Source organism: Biomphalaria glabrata, chromosome 9, assembly GCF_947242115.1.
Source record: "Biomphalaria glabrata chromosome 9, xgBioGlab47.1, whole genome shotgun sequence".
Classification (NCBI taxonomy): domain Eukaryota; kingdom Metazoa; phylum Mollusca; class Gastropoda; family Planorbidae; genus Biomphalaria; species Biomphalaria glabrata.
In genome coordinates, this window is record NC_074719.1 from 13,766,256 (window position 1) to 13,779,354 (window position 13,099).

General features: G+C 35.9%; 2 protein-coding genes across 9 annotated transcripts in view; one reads left to right on the forward strand and one right to left on the reverse strand.

Annotated features, from left to right (window-relative positions):
• The window catches only part of LOC106074645 (SH2 domain-containing protein 3C-like), a 76,653-nt gene extending 72,607 nt beyond the window's left edge, over positions 1-4,046 (forward strand). For all 6 annotated transcript variants that reach the window (XM_056041935.1, XM_013235452.2, XM_056041934.1 and 3 more), the window contains one exon: positions 1-4,046. In XM_056041935.1, coding sequence (XP_055897910.1) covers positions 1-2,533 — 2,533 coding nt within the window. In that variant the 3' untranslated portion in view covers positions 2,534-4,046.
• LOC106074648 (roquin-1-like) overlaps positions 4,033-13,099 on the reverse strand; it is a 27,685-nt gene continuing 18,618 nt past the window's right edge. For all 3 annotated transcript variants that reach the window (XM_013235459.2, XM_013235457.2, XM_013235458.2), the window contains exons 12-20: positions 12,383-12,620; positions 11,770-11,963; positions 10,645-10,721; positions 9,331-9,460; positions 8,910-9,055; positions 8,385-8,502; positions 8,127-8,213; positions 7,073-7,139; positions 4,033-6,543 (exon numbers count right to left, since the gene is read on the reverse strand). In XM_013235459.2, coding sequence (XP_013090913.2) covers positions 6,512-6,543; positions 7,073-7,139; positions 8,127-8,213; positions 8,385-8,502; positions 8,910-9,055; positions 9,331-9,460; positions 10,645-10,721; positions 11,770-11,963; positions 12,383-12,620 — 1,089 coding nt within the window. In that variant the 3' untranslated portion in view covers positions 4,033-6,511. The remainder of the gene's footprint in view (positions 6,544-7,072; positions 7,140-8,126; positions 8,214-8,384; positions 8,503-8,909; positions 9,056-9,330; positions 9,461-10,644; positions 10,722-11,769; positions 11,964-12,382; positions 12,621-13,099) is intronic.

The following is a 13,099-nucleotide window of genomic DNA, read 5'->3' on the forward strand; positions in this document are numbered from 1 at the left end:
AGCTCCAACATCACCTACAGGCCCATACCCAGATTTCCAGCACTTGATTATCTCCCCTGAGAAGCTCCAGCTTGACCTCCAAAAGGAGCTAGCTGGTGACCCGTCGGATCTGCGCAGCCGACCCTGGTACCACGGCAGCATCACCAGGCAGCACGCTGAAACCCTCGTCTGCGAGAACGGGGACTTCATCGTCCGCGATTGTATCTCGAAACCCGGTGACTTTGTCTTGACTTGCAGATGGAAAGGAACGCCCCTCAGTTTTATGATCAACTCTATCGTAGGAAACTGTGCACCGGGGCAACTCCCTGTCATATCGTATCAGTTTGAGGACGACGCATTTGCCACCATACAAGAGCTCATTCAGTATTACCAGCACCGCGGCAAACCCGTCACCCAGGTGTCTGGGGCACTGCTCAAGAACCCCATTTCACGGTCAATGCCATTGAGCTACTATGATACTAAGTATGGCGCCCTCAACAACTCTTCTTCTGGCACCTATGCCACACCAGATCAAAGTCCGAAACCCAGCCCGTTTGTGACCCCATCAGGTAGCCCTAGTTCCAGCCCAGAGATGCATCGCCACGGGAGATGGGCCGGAAGTCAGCCAATACTCAGCTTGCCTGACAACGATGACGCTAAACATTCAAGCAGAAACCGGGAGAGCAGGTCATCGTCATTAGACAGGTGCGACAGCTTACCTGTGATCAATGTCACACCTCCTGGCGAGCTTTTAGAAAAGAAGGCCCCTCCTCAAGTGACCCTACCTCAACCCACTATCAACCACACTCGCTCGGGAAGCGCCCCTGCTCTAGTAGATGATGTACCTAATAACTTCACAAAGAAGTTCTCTTCTTTGGGAAGACGGAAACTAGTCCCAGCCAGTTCAGAGAGTGAACTAAGCAGCCCTCCTCCACCTAAGCCTAGCAGGATTCCTTCAGTCAAATATAAACAAAAACCTACCGTACATATCCGCACCAAGGTAGAGGAAGAAGATGACCGCGACTATAGCGATTACTTTCAGGTGAAAGAGCAGCCCAGCTGGCTTCAAAACACCTCATCCTCGAGCCCTTCTGCTGAGGAAGTTTCTCTTAGGCACCTTTCTCCAGAAGATCACGTAAATGACCAAAGCCGTCGGGTCAAGAGAGAAAAGGTCTTCTACCCAGCCAATCCGTTGGACCAGCTGTCGCCAAACACTAAACAGTCGTTTTCCAATTCTTTTTCTTCTGGTCAGTCAGAAGATCCTAGCGGAGGTCAAAGGATCGTGTCTCGAGTTGTGCCCACTACAAGTGAAACTTTAACGGCTCCATCTGCGTCCAAAACATCTCAAATAGTTGCCCGCAGTCGATCTTTCCGTTACGTCAACCAGAATGATAACAGTCGTAGCAGTAAAGCATATTTGACTCTTCCCGCCAAATCTTCCCGCAAAAATAACTCGCGTGTCAATGTGAACTCTCAGAATTTGAATAAAAATATAGATAAAGGGGACAACGACTACGATGTTCCCAAAGAACATGCTATCGACAATGATTGGATGGGAGCTCAATACATCGAGTACCTCAGGTGTAGGAAACTTATTTTACCACCTAAAGCTTGCCTTTCCGCAATTGTGCCTGAAAACTTTCAAACGGACCTTCTGCCCAAAGGTCACAGGGTTCTTGACCCTAACGTTTTGCAAAACGTGAAGACATTATTGTTGAACAAAACACCTAGAACTATAGCCATGCATCTGACCAAATATGATATTGCTTTGGTAAGTGCAGCTAATGAGAAAGACTTAGGGCTTGGAATTTTCTCTGGTTTGGAGCTGCTGACGCTTCCCCAGGGGAAGCAACTACGGCAGGATATCATTGAACGCTGGGAGTGCCTCCGATTGTTCACTATGGTGTCCTTACTCACTATCCCAACAGTCAATGAACGGGCGAAAATGTTGAGTTTGTGGATTCAGACCTGTCTAGATTTGAAACTTGCAGCTGGGAACTTGTTCAGTTTTTCTGCCATTATGTCGGCGTTAACGGGATCGCAAATTAACCGCTTGACGGATACGTGGCTGGTTCTGCGTCAGAACCACACCGCCAGTGCTTATAACTTTGACACTAAACTTCGTCCGGCCTATAAGGCGTTGAATGATGGCAGCAGTGACCTCCCCTTGAACAACGAAACTATCCCTTATATCACACCCCTCTGCTTGCTCCTAGAGCGTGACCTTGACACCGTGCTGTTAGATTACTACTGGGAGGTTGGCCTGGACCCCATCGGCAGCGCTATAGACGTCCTGTACACCCACTTGGACACGGCAAGAGTCATCGCCTCACAGGGGGACTTGTACAGGACCACCTCCAGCTCCCTGGTGGCGAACTTAAACTATGACCCTGAGTTGGGTCAGGCTCTGTCTCCTGAGTTCCACCTCATGGCCATGTGGGGAGGAAAGGGGTGCGGGGCTAAGAGGAAGGACAGGGTGGACAAGCTAGAGCAGATCTTGACACTTTTTTCTCACAAACTTCAGATCCCAGGAGATGATGGCACAGAAGTTTAAAAACTATGTTTCTTATCAATGACCAAAAGGGAGTCAATCCAGTGTCCGTAACCGCGTAGGTGGAACAAGTGTGACAACTCTTGCAGTTTAAACTACGACTCACCTTTTGGCAGGACGTCAAAACATCTCAAATAGTTGCCCGATCTTTGCGTTACTATTTGACTTTGTGAATGCAGATAGCGTGCATTGACCAACATAGTCAATAACCGGTGATTTATAGCAGTATCTGCATCTGTGACCTACATGTGTTAAATTTATTCATGTCTTCTGTTTTTCTAGTCATTTGATATTTTTGGTTGACGTTTGAAGAAGACTTTAGATAATGCTGCTAATGACACTGTGCAAGGAATCGACCCTAAGACTTAGCCCAAGCAAAGACAACCGGTAACAGGGGGGATGAATGCTTTGAACTGTGGTTTTGTTCCTCCTCTTGGGGGTGGTGAGACCTATGTGACCCGGAATATTTGGCTGCACACTGAGCAGGTTATTTTAGCGGGAGCTAATGTCAGTTACCTTCTTTTTTTCTCTCTGACGCTTTTTTTTTTTTCCTGCCAAGCGCTGTTCTCTTGTCCTCAGCAATTTTTGAGTCATTTTTTCACAGTGCTACGCCCTGATGCTCTATCGTGTCGGGTGCTTCCATCACCCATAACAGGTGATTTAACTGTATGGAATTTAGCTCTGGTGATATGAAGGGAGAGTAATCCTTGAAGGATTACGGGCTCGACGTGGCCTAAATTGTGCCAAAAAAGTCAAACCCACAGGGCAGCGTCAATCTAATAATAATCCCAAAGAGAGACAACTCTGCTTCTAAGGATAGCAGTTCAATCCCAATAACTTCAAGATTTCACTAAAATAATTGTGAGACTTAAGAGTACTGCTTTTAATGCATTTGCCAATCAATGAAGCATGTTAGAATGTCTGGTTCAAGTTAGTTAAATCTATGCTTTAGAAAACATAATTTTAAAATGCTAATGGGTCGTTTCCTTTGTTCATTATTTTATCATCAGAAAACGAATATTAGGTGAGTGATTTCCCTTGCACCACGGTTTTTTTTTTATTTAGTTGTAAATGTGTAGTAATGATTTAAACTAGCGGTCACATTGACATCTAGATCTACTCCAAGATGACACAGAAGTTTATAGAATATCATAAAATGTCTTTCAATCGTCTACACAATTCACTGCATTTTGTTTTTAAATGGTAGTTTTGAATAATGATTACATTATAAGCAACCCTGACCCATAACTTTCTAGTGTACAGAAAATTGTAACAATTGTATGTACTGATGTCTTTAATGTACATCTAGTGGACTCCTTTGAACTGTACAATTGTTTTTGCTGTTTATTTTATTGAAAGCACCCAGTGTTTACAAAAGGAAAGTCCAGATTTTATCTGTCAAAAGAATACAAAGTTGTGTGACATATATATGTTGGTGAGCTTTAACCTTTGGGGTAAAATGTCACTTGATCTACTTACATACAACAAAAGTGATTAAAAGATTTGTTTTAGAGTGTATTTATTGTTTTCAAGTTGTCACAAAAAAAAAAAAAATTCTGTACACTGCACAATAGGCTAGAGAGCAAACATCAATAGGGATGAACAAAGCAAAACATCATGATGTCACACCTATTGTTGTCATTGATTACAGAACCAAAAGGTCAAAGCATACATTAGATAAGAGAAAGATGTTTCATTATAATATTAGTCTGACATTAAATTGATGAACATAACTTAACACAAAGCAATCTATATACACCATTTTGAATGCAAACATTTGTTTATTTGTACAATTGAACAACATCAACTGTTGGACAGGCTGGAAACTCAATGATTCATAGAATCACTCATTCATCAAATTAAACACAGAACAAAACTTTGCAGATAAAACTCTGCTGATCATATCAAGATTCAAACCAACCAAAGTATTGATACAATAAAATCAGTTTTATTTTTCTCTCATCCCAAAGAGGAGTGTGTCCTTGCACTAGCAGCAGGACTATATGTGGTACTTCGTGCTTGACATGTCACTGACAAATACCGCCGCTAATTAACTAGGACACATAAGGGAAAAAAAAATAATTGCATTAAGTTTTGTCATAAACTCAGTAATGATCAGGTTAAGATCTATTTTTATATGTAGTTCATAGCAATACACACAAAAAGTTATCACATTGTATGACAAGTCTATATCAACAAGTACTAAGATCTAAGTGAAGATTGATATAATCAAAAGAGATGCATAATTTAAGAAAACAACTGATACCACAATCCTTATCCAAAGTTACCAATTACAATATAAATATAGTTCAACAAAATCAGCCATGTCCCTTCTATCCAATGACATCATATGGGCTAAAGCTAATTAGATTAGAAATGCTTACAACAGCAGCACCTAAAAACACATTTCTGCACAAACTAATTCAGTTAACAAAAGCTCTGATCTAGTTCACAAAACCATTAGTAAAGTTGGCAGTTTCATAAAAAGCTGGTAGATAATGTTTCAGGAATTGATTAGTGCTCTAACTATCTCAACCTATATCTTTGATACATTCACCAGTTGACAACATTTATTTATAGTAATACTTCTGCAATAAGTTCCAAAAATAATTTTTCTTTGCTTCCCAATAGTCTATACATAGGATAGTTTAGTAGTGCTAATTTTGTTCAGGCAACAAGCAAACCCAATTCAAGTATATTAAAAACAAATTTAAGTAAAATGAAAAATGAGTTAAGCACTCACAAAAATGCACAAAAAATAGCTGTAATAAACCAAGCAATCATTTAAAGCTTTTAATTGTCTTCCAATGGGAAGGTTAACAAAACTGAAATCATAGAGACAAAGAAGCAAAAAAATAGATGAAAGGGTCAAGCCAACCCTGTTTAGGTTAGGACAACCCTGATTAGTGAAATTGCATAATCTCAATTTAGGTTTTTCTTACAATTATGACAAGGTGAAACAAAATTATTCGACAGAAAAATAATTTGTTCATTTCAAAACAACATAATCATAAGATCATAAGTCTACACAAGCCGAGGATCTTAACAATGTATGACTACACAGTGAATCCAATGATTATAACAAAGTATTTTTACACAAGTAACAAGAGAGTCAAACGAGCAGACACTAAGTCTGTGGCAAGATTATATCTATTTAATGACTAAGTCTGACATGACAAATAGAAGTGGATGAAACATTGACCTTTACTTTTACAGACTTTCTTACTTTATCTCTATACCCAACCGACAGTGTAATGAAATTAGTGACAACAGAATCTATCCACCAGAACTGGCTTGCCATTTTGCATAACTATTGGAGCAGACAGCTGACACAATAAGAGACTTCCCATACACCTGGCACATACTGTGTCTATCACTGTTGTGTTGCATACAATATATCACAACTTGTAATTGGATATATTACATTCCAGTGCCCTGAATGCCTAAGCCTGTGAAACTAAGCAAGGAAAGCTCTAAGCTAATCTAAGTATTAAATCATTATACAGGGGAAAAGTGTGTATGAGACCAATCAATCACCATATGAACTGTATGTAAACATCTCCTATTCATAGACTAAAACTATTAAAATGAACTCTAAATGAATTAGTTTGTGCGAGTGGTTTAACAAGCACCACCTACCAGACATCAAATAATAAGACTTGATATTACAAGCTGAATCTAATGGTAAAACAAAAATGTGCTCAAAAGAGAGATGTTATTGCTAAATGAAACAAAATTAATCTTCAATATGAAGAGATTCACAAAGATCAATCATACCACATTATTTATATTATATAAATGAACAAAGAATTGGCTGTGATGGTGCATACATAATAATAGATTACAAGTCCATCTATTATAAGAAGATAAAACACAGTTTTGGTACTCCATGTAAATGACCTGATACAAAAAAATCTATTGTACAAACTAACTTATGGTTCAGCTAGTGAACATTTCAAAGCAAACATGAGATGTCTACCATTACTTCTCTCTGGATACTTCCTTCTTCAGACCTAAAGACAACAGGAAAACACAAAATGTTTTAAGTTTCAAGTAAAAACCAGTCCATTATCCTAGTTGGCTTACAAAATAATTGTTTATTTTTGTCTGTCCACTTACAGTATTTTTCACAATATTTTACTGATAACAGAAAAATAAAACAAATATCTTAACTGAAGCAAGAAAAGGGAAGCAATAAAAATGAATCAAAGCTCAATGAATTAAGATTCTACCTTTGCTACTTTATTTTTGACACTAAAGCACTTCTTTAAAATACAAAACAAAGAGCTGCTTTGAGATAGGGAGTCTAAATTTTATTTTGGCTGCCTTGAGATAGAATCTATCTCATTACTTTAGCTGTCTAGATGTTGTATTTGAAACTTACAAAGCAAATTTAGAATTGCCATTGCATTATTCTTTTGCTAAATAGATAAGAAAGATTTGTTATCCTTGACAAAAAATAAATAAATCTAAAGTATAATGTAAAGTTTGTCTACATAAAACAACTATCTACACATCTATTGACACACTGAGACAACAAACCTGGCCAAGATCTGCTGAAGTTATCCACCATTTGTTGTACTGCTTTCTGATCATTAGCTTTCTTGATCTAAATAATTAAATAAATAAACATGTCATAAGCCTTATTTTGACAAGAGAAAAAAAATAATATTAAATATAAAGAATTATGGCTTTAATAATGTCTCCATATCAGAAGAACATTGGCTTGTTTAAGTGCAAATTATGTCTTAAATAATGTCTAGCATTGTCCACATGTAGAAGGCATTCTCATTGTTCTAAAATTAAATCCAGCTTTTTCCTTAATACTTTTAAGAATAGTTTTGCATCTTATACAGTTATTGTACATTAATGCAATTAAATATGTTCTTTGAAAATCTTGCTGACTGCATAAAGTTAGCAAGTACATTCAACAACCTGTAAAGTACATTCAACAACCCATATTTACTTTAGGAATTATGGTGTAAAATTTTTAATTCTCTTAGTAGCTGCATCTAGAATATGTAGCACAAAACTTTTTTTGCACTCTTGATTTCTGTAAAGCTATTAAAGAGATTCTCTAGGACAAAGGCAACATTTTCACAAACTATTCAAAGGCAAACAACTTACTGAACATTATTTGAAATATCAGTCATAAATTATGGAATGCAGAGGTGACTCTTGTGTGTACTTAGTTCAATTCATACATACCAATTTATAGTAACATTCTCAGAAGTTCTATAAGCCAAAAACAATATTTTGATTAATTGAATATAATATATGAAATGTCCCCTTTCAGATCTAGTTTTTTTTATGTCCCCTTTCAGATCTAGTAATCTATTGGTCAGATGATGTTTCTTTGGCCTGCGATTAACTAGAGTGTCAAGTGGCCAGCACAACGACCAACCCACCTTTACTTTCCCTAACTAATGTCATGTACCAAGTAAGAGCTAGGTGGACTGGGTGCCTTAAAGATTCAGAAATTTAATATCCCAGTCTTCATCAACATTCAACCCTCCAGTTAGGAAGCCAAGTGCTTTAAAACTCAGCCACTGAGCCTCCTTTAAATTATTATAGAGAAATAAAAATGCATGCATACCTTTTCTTGTTCTATCACAGCATTGTGGTTACTTCCCACAGCATTTTGAATTATCTTGCCAACTGTCTCAGGTTCTCTGCCAGTTTTCTATATATGACATATGAAACTATGAGATTTCATTTCTTACACAATTTCACAGTAATGTTATCACAAATGAATTACAAATATAAAGATAGCTTTAATATTTCAGAATCTAACAAAAATCTACCAAATAAAGGAATGTATCAGTTTAAAAAAAGATAGAATTCAATAACTGACCTTAGATATCTCAAACTCAATCGCCTGTAATTCAAAAGCTAATCGTTCAGTTTCTGTCAGGCTGCTCTGACCTCTACTTTTCATAACATTGTTGTAGTTAGTCAGCAGCTGGCTTTTACTAAAACAAAAAAAACATAAATTCAGCCATGTAATAAATATAGATCTATGAACCCTACATGGTGTATATGTGATGTCATTTGATACATGGAAATAAAACTATATTTTTTTAATTAAAATATAACTAAGATCAGTAAAATTATAAGTGTACAATAATCCTTAAACATTGATGGCTGTGTGGTATGCTTTTCTATTTTCACTATAGTCCAACACCTGCCTTCCTGCAGGAAGTTTGTGCTAGAAGTTATAATCTTCATTTTTAAACTTACATGTCAAGATTCAGAATTGTTAATTCTAATAACCAATCAGAATAAATGATTATAGAAAATGCTCAAAGCTGCATTATCATCTTCACCACTGAAGATTGTGAAGATTGTCAAATTAATTTTAAAAAGATAAGTGACTTACTTGCAATAGGATGAAGCTGGACGCATAGACAGATCTAAACCTTCTTTTGTAGTTGGAGTGGGAAATCTACTGGGCACTGTCATCGTAGTAGCTAATGGCCTATCCATAGGATTGGTCATCAAGACTGGGTTGACTTGTTTATAAGACTAATAACAATAAATAATTGAATGTCAACAAAAATGTCTGAGCAAATTGAATCAACTATAAGTATTAAACAGAACATTAAGCTACAAAATTCAAAAAGCGTGTTATTTGCGGGGTTGTTTTATTTTCAAATAAAACTAACTTGTTTATCATGACATTTTGAAATAAAGTAACTGTTTCTAAGTCATTACTAAACTGCACATATAGAACAAACCTATTAATGAAATATACCGCTGGAAAAAAGAACTATTAGAAACTAAAGTCCTGTGTGCCTTACATCTGCAGTGACTTGAACAGGAGCAGAGTTCACCATTTTCATTCTATTCAAACGAGATATAGGTCCAAACTTGGAGACAGACGTGTGTTCAAAGGGAATAAAGTTTTCATCCCCATCATCTCTTGGAAAACTGATGAACAAAGAAATAGCATTATAAACAGGTGATAGAGATATTTACTATCATTCCTAGCACAAGATAGATTTCAAATCAAATCAAACAATCAGGGAGTCAAATGCAGCTCAAATTAAAAAAAAAAAATATGGTACTAATATAGTAGAGCAGGGGTGGGCAAATTATGGGCAGCTGGCCAGATGCGGCCCAGAAGAACATTTTATGTGGCCCAAAGATACTTACAGATATTACACCGTTTTCAGTAATCTGACTGAGAAAAACATAGGTTTGTAGAAATGGATGAAGACTACTGATAAAATAACAAAACAATATCCTGAGCACACAATCTTACCTATCTAATGTGTCACCTAGCAGGAAAGATTGTTCAAAGGTGCAATGAATATCAAGCATGTTAATTGAACTAATATCAGACCTAGGTGTCTTTAACAATATACAGTTCAGGACTGCATGAAGATTGGTAAATTGAACATTTAGAGGTTCTGTACCAAAGCCGTATCCGCTGGCTTAGTATAAGCAAGGTATTGGGAAGAGTGTGGGATCTCAAGGAAAAAAATGTTAGGTTCCTGAAGGACACTGGCTGTGTCTTTGTTACTAGTATTTCTAATGAAGATTCAAAGACAAGACTTTATGTTTGCCATTCACATTATTATTATGTAAAAACTGAATGAATTGAAATTGAATTGATACTTCAGAGCAATGCATTGTTTATACACAATTTCAAAGAAAGCCTTAGCTTTTCTCCAGTAAACAAATGAAAACAAAAATATAACAATTATATTAACAAGTAAAGTGTAAAAAATCTTCTTAAAAAGACAATGGCTCCTTAATGAAGCTGATGACTGTTTTGTAAGTCTAAAGTATTTTACTCCTATTTTTTTACCCCGACCCTATCCCTCATCCTCACGAAAAAAAAATGGTAGTTAAGCTGCTCATAGTACATAAAATTATAACGTGTCCAGGTTTGTTTTTTTTTTAGTTTATGAATAAGCAAGGTGAATAGAAAAATTGTAAAAAAAAATAGTTTGCATAGTTGAATAGTACAAAAATTAGTTTAATAAAAAAAAGGCTAACTTTTGTTGTCATTTCTAAATTTAAATTCTATGCACCCCCCCTCCCATGCCAGAAAAATGTTTTCCACCCCTGAAGTAGAGCAAAGTTAAATAGAAGTGAAGGGAAATAACCTGCTGAATTCAGCATCTCCTACACCAGTAGATGGTACATCTTGATCCTCAGGACTGTATAGCTTGCTAGTGCCAGCCTAATTGTTTACAAGTAAACATGAATGAATTAGCATCTTGTTTCAAATATGCTAATGTGATAGTGTAAGTGTTGAGTAATAAGAAGTGTCCCTCGGTTGTTCTGTGACATCACCACCAGAGAATGGAGTAGATTTTTCCAGAAGTCCTTAAAATAGCTCAGGAGAAAATAAATATTGAAATGTTTGACATTGTTTCAGATTCTCTTTCATTCTAAATATAAAATTAGATCAAGAGGTGTATTTCCTTTTTTTCTTTTGCGTCATTATATTGAAACATTTATTGTACTTGAATTCAAATTAGTACAATCAATTATTTAGACTTCTAAATTGGAGCTAATGGACACACAACATGGGGTGTATCACACAACAAGAAAGACCACACAATACTAGCATTACAGTAGGCTTCCTAAGGCCTGAAAAATGCTTAAAAAACATGTAGGTATAGAATGTGTGCAATGGTCAAGAGAAAGAATACAAGAACAGCCTACCATGTACATGTATCTGTATTACATCTTTCATAACAAATGAATTTTCACATTTCACTAGAGGAACACCATACCATTAGTAAAATCACTTAATTTAGAAACACTTCAGGGCAGAAGACTGACTATATAGCAACAATACATATAACACTGAAACATAACTAGCAAATACAAAAATGCAACCAAATAAAATACTCAAAAAAGATATAAAGATAAAGGCGGATTTCTTCTTCGATATGTTATCACAATTTGACAAGTATTTCTATTTCCTAGTGCCATAAGACCAAGAAATGAGTTGAATGGGTTGCCTGAATCAGACAAAAAAACTAATGACATACATGATATGGATATGCATAGGATGTAATCATCTTTATTAAGGGGAAAGGCTGTAATGCATAAAAAAAAAAAACATTTACACAAACCTTGATTTATATCCATTGTTCCCCATCCCCCCAACCCAGATAGCACTTGAATTTAAAACATGGTGTTAAGTTTGATCCCTAGATTACAATAGATCAAATGTGGTGTTACACTAAAGTCTACAGACAGTAAAATGTTTTACTTACTGTCTCAAACAGACTCTCTATGTTAGATACTGCAGCCATGGTGAAAGAGATGCTGTTGGTTGTGCTACTATCTAGAGGTGGACCCCTAGCCAGTGAATCATAGGGCATTTCAGAAGCAATGCCACTTATAGGTACAGTAAAATTATCATCTCCATTAGACCATCTCATTTGATATGAGTTCATGTCATCATTCACTGTAAAGAAAAATGCCAAATAATTTTAAAAGTAGGTATGAGAAGTAGATTTTTGTAAATGCAATATTTTGTGCATGAAAATGTTAATTTGGATCAAAGAAAATTGCACATTAACACATTACCATACAACTTCATATAATTTATCATTTTATATAAGGTGTTAAGTAGAATATGTTTTCAATAAAAAAAAATTATGCCTGCTCTATTTTTATTTTATATTTGCTCTGAAGCAGCCAGTAATATAAGTGTCAGAAATTTACATGACCCTTTTTTCAACTTGAGTACTATTTATATAGCCACTTTATTTTAGTTGAATTTACTGCATGAGGTAATGATGTACTGCAAATCCAACATATATGAAATAAACTATTTTTATTTAGGTCAAAAAAGTTAAAAATATAGATGAAGATTTGACTTACTTAAATCTTCCAATGACCTGGTTGTACGAGTTGCCACATACATATCTGAGACGTGAGTAGGCATAGTCACTCTTTTTTTGATGGTGCCACCAAGAACATTCTTCAAGTCACTGAATGCAGAAACACCAACTGTGTTAACAGAACCATATGCAGTAGATGATGCATCAGTGAAAGTAGAATCCTGGAGGTAGGACAGAATCTCTTGCTTGCGCAGATTTAGATGTTCAAGACTTCCTCCCTATTTCAAAATAAAAGTTGAAAAATTAAAATGCTTATTGCTACCTAACAGAAGTATAGTGCATTTTGGATTCTTTTTTTTGTCCAGGGAGAAAACTTCAACTATAGTCCATTATTGGTATCCTGAAAATGTGCATTATAAGTTTGTATGATCAAACTAGTAAATTTAATCTGAACAGAGTTAACTGCTTTGGAATGTCCACCACAAGCAATGATCTCATCAAAGCAAGTTGCCAATCTTTGAAATACAATCTATTTTATACAAGTATTTACAGGCATATGCAATATTTGAAGTTACTGATAGACTCTAAAAGTAAAAGTATATAAGGTTCAATAAATATTGGGTAGTAAAAACCAAGCAATATCACATGTTTGAAAGATTGAATGCTGGATACTCTTTTTATTATCACTGTTGAAATCAGTAAAGAATTATTTAAATATGAGATTTTTTTTTTTACCAGGCTTTTAAAATGTACATTT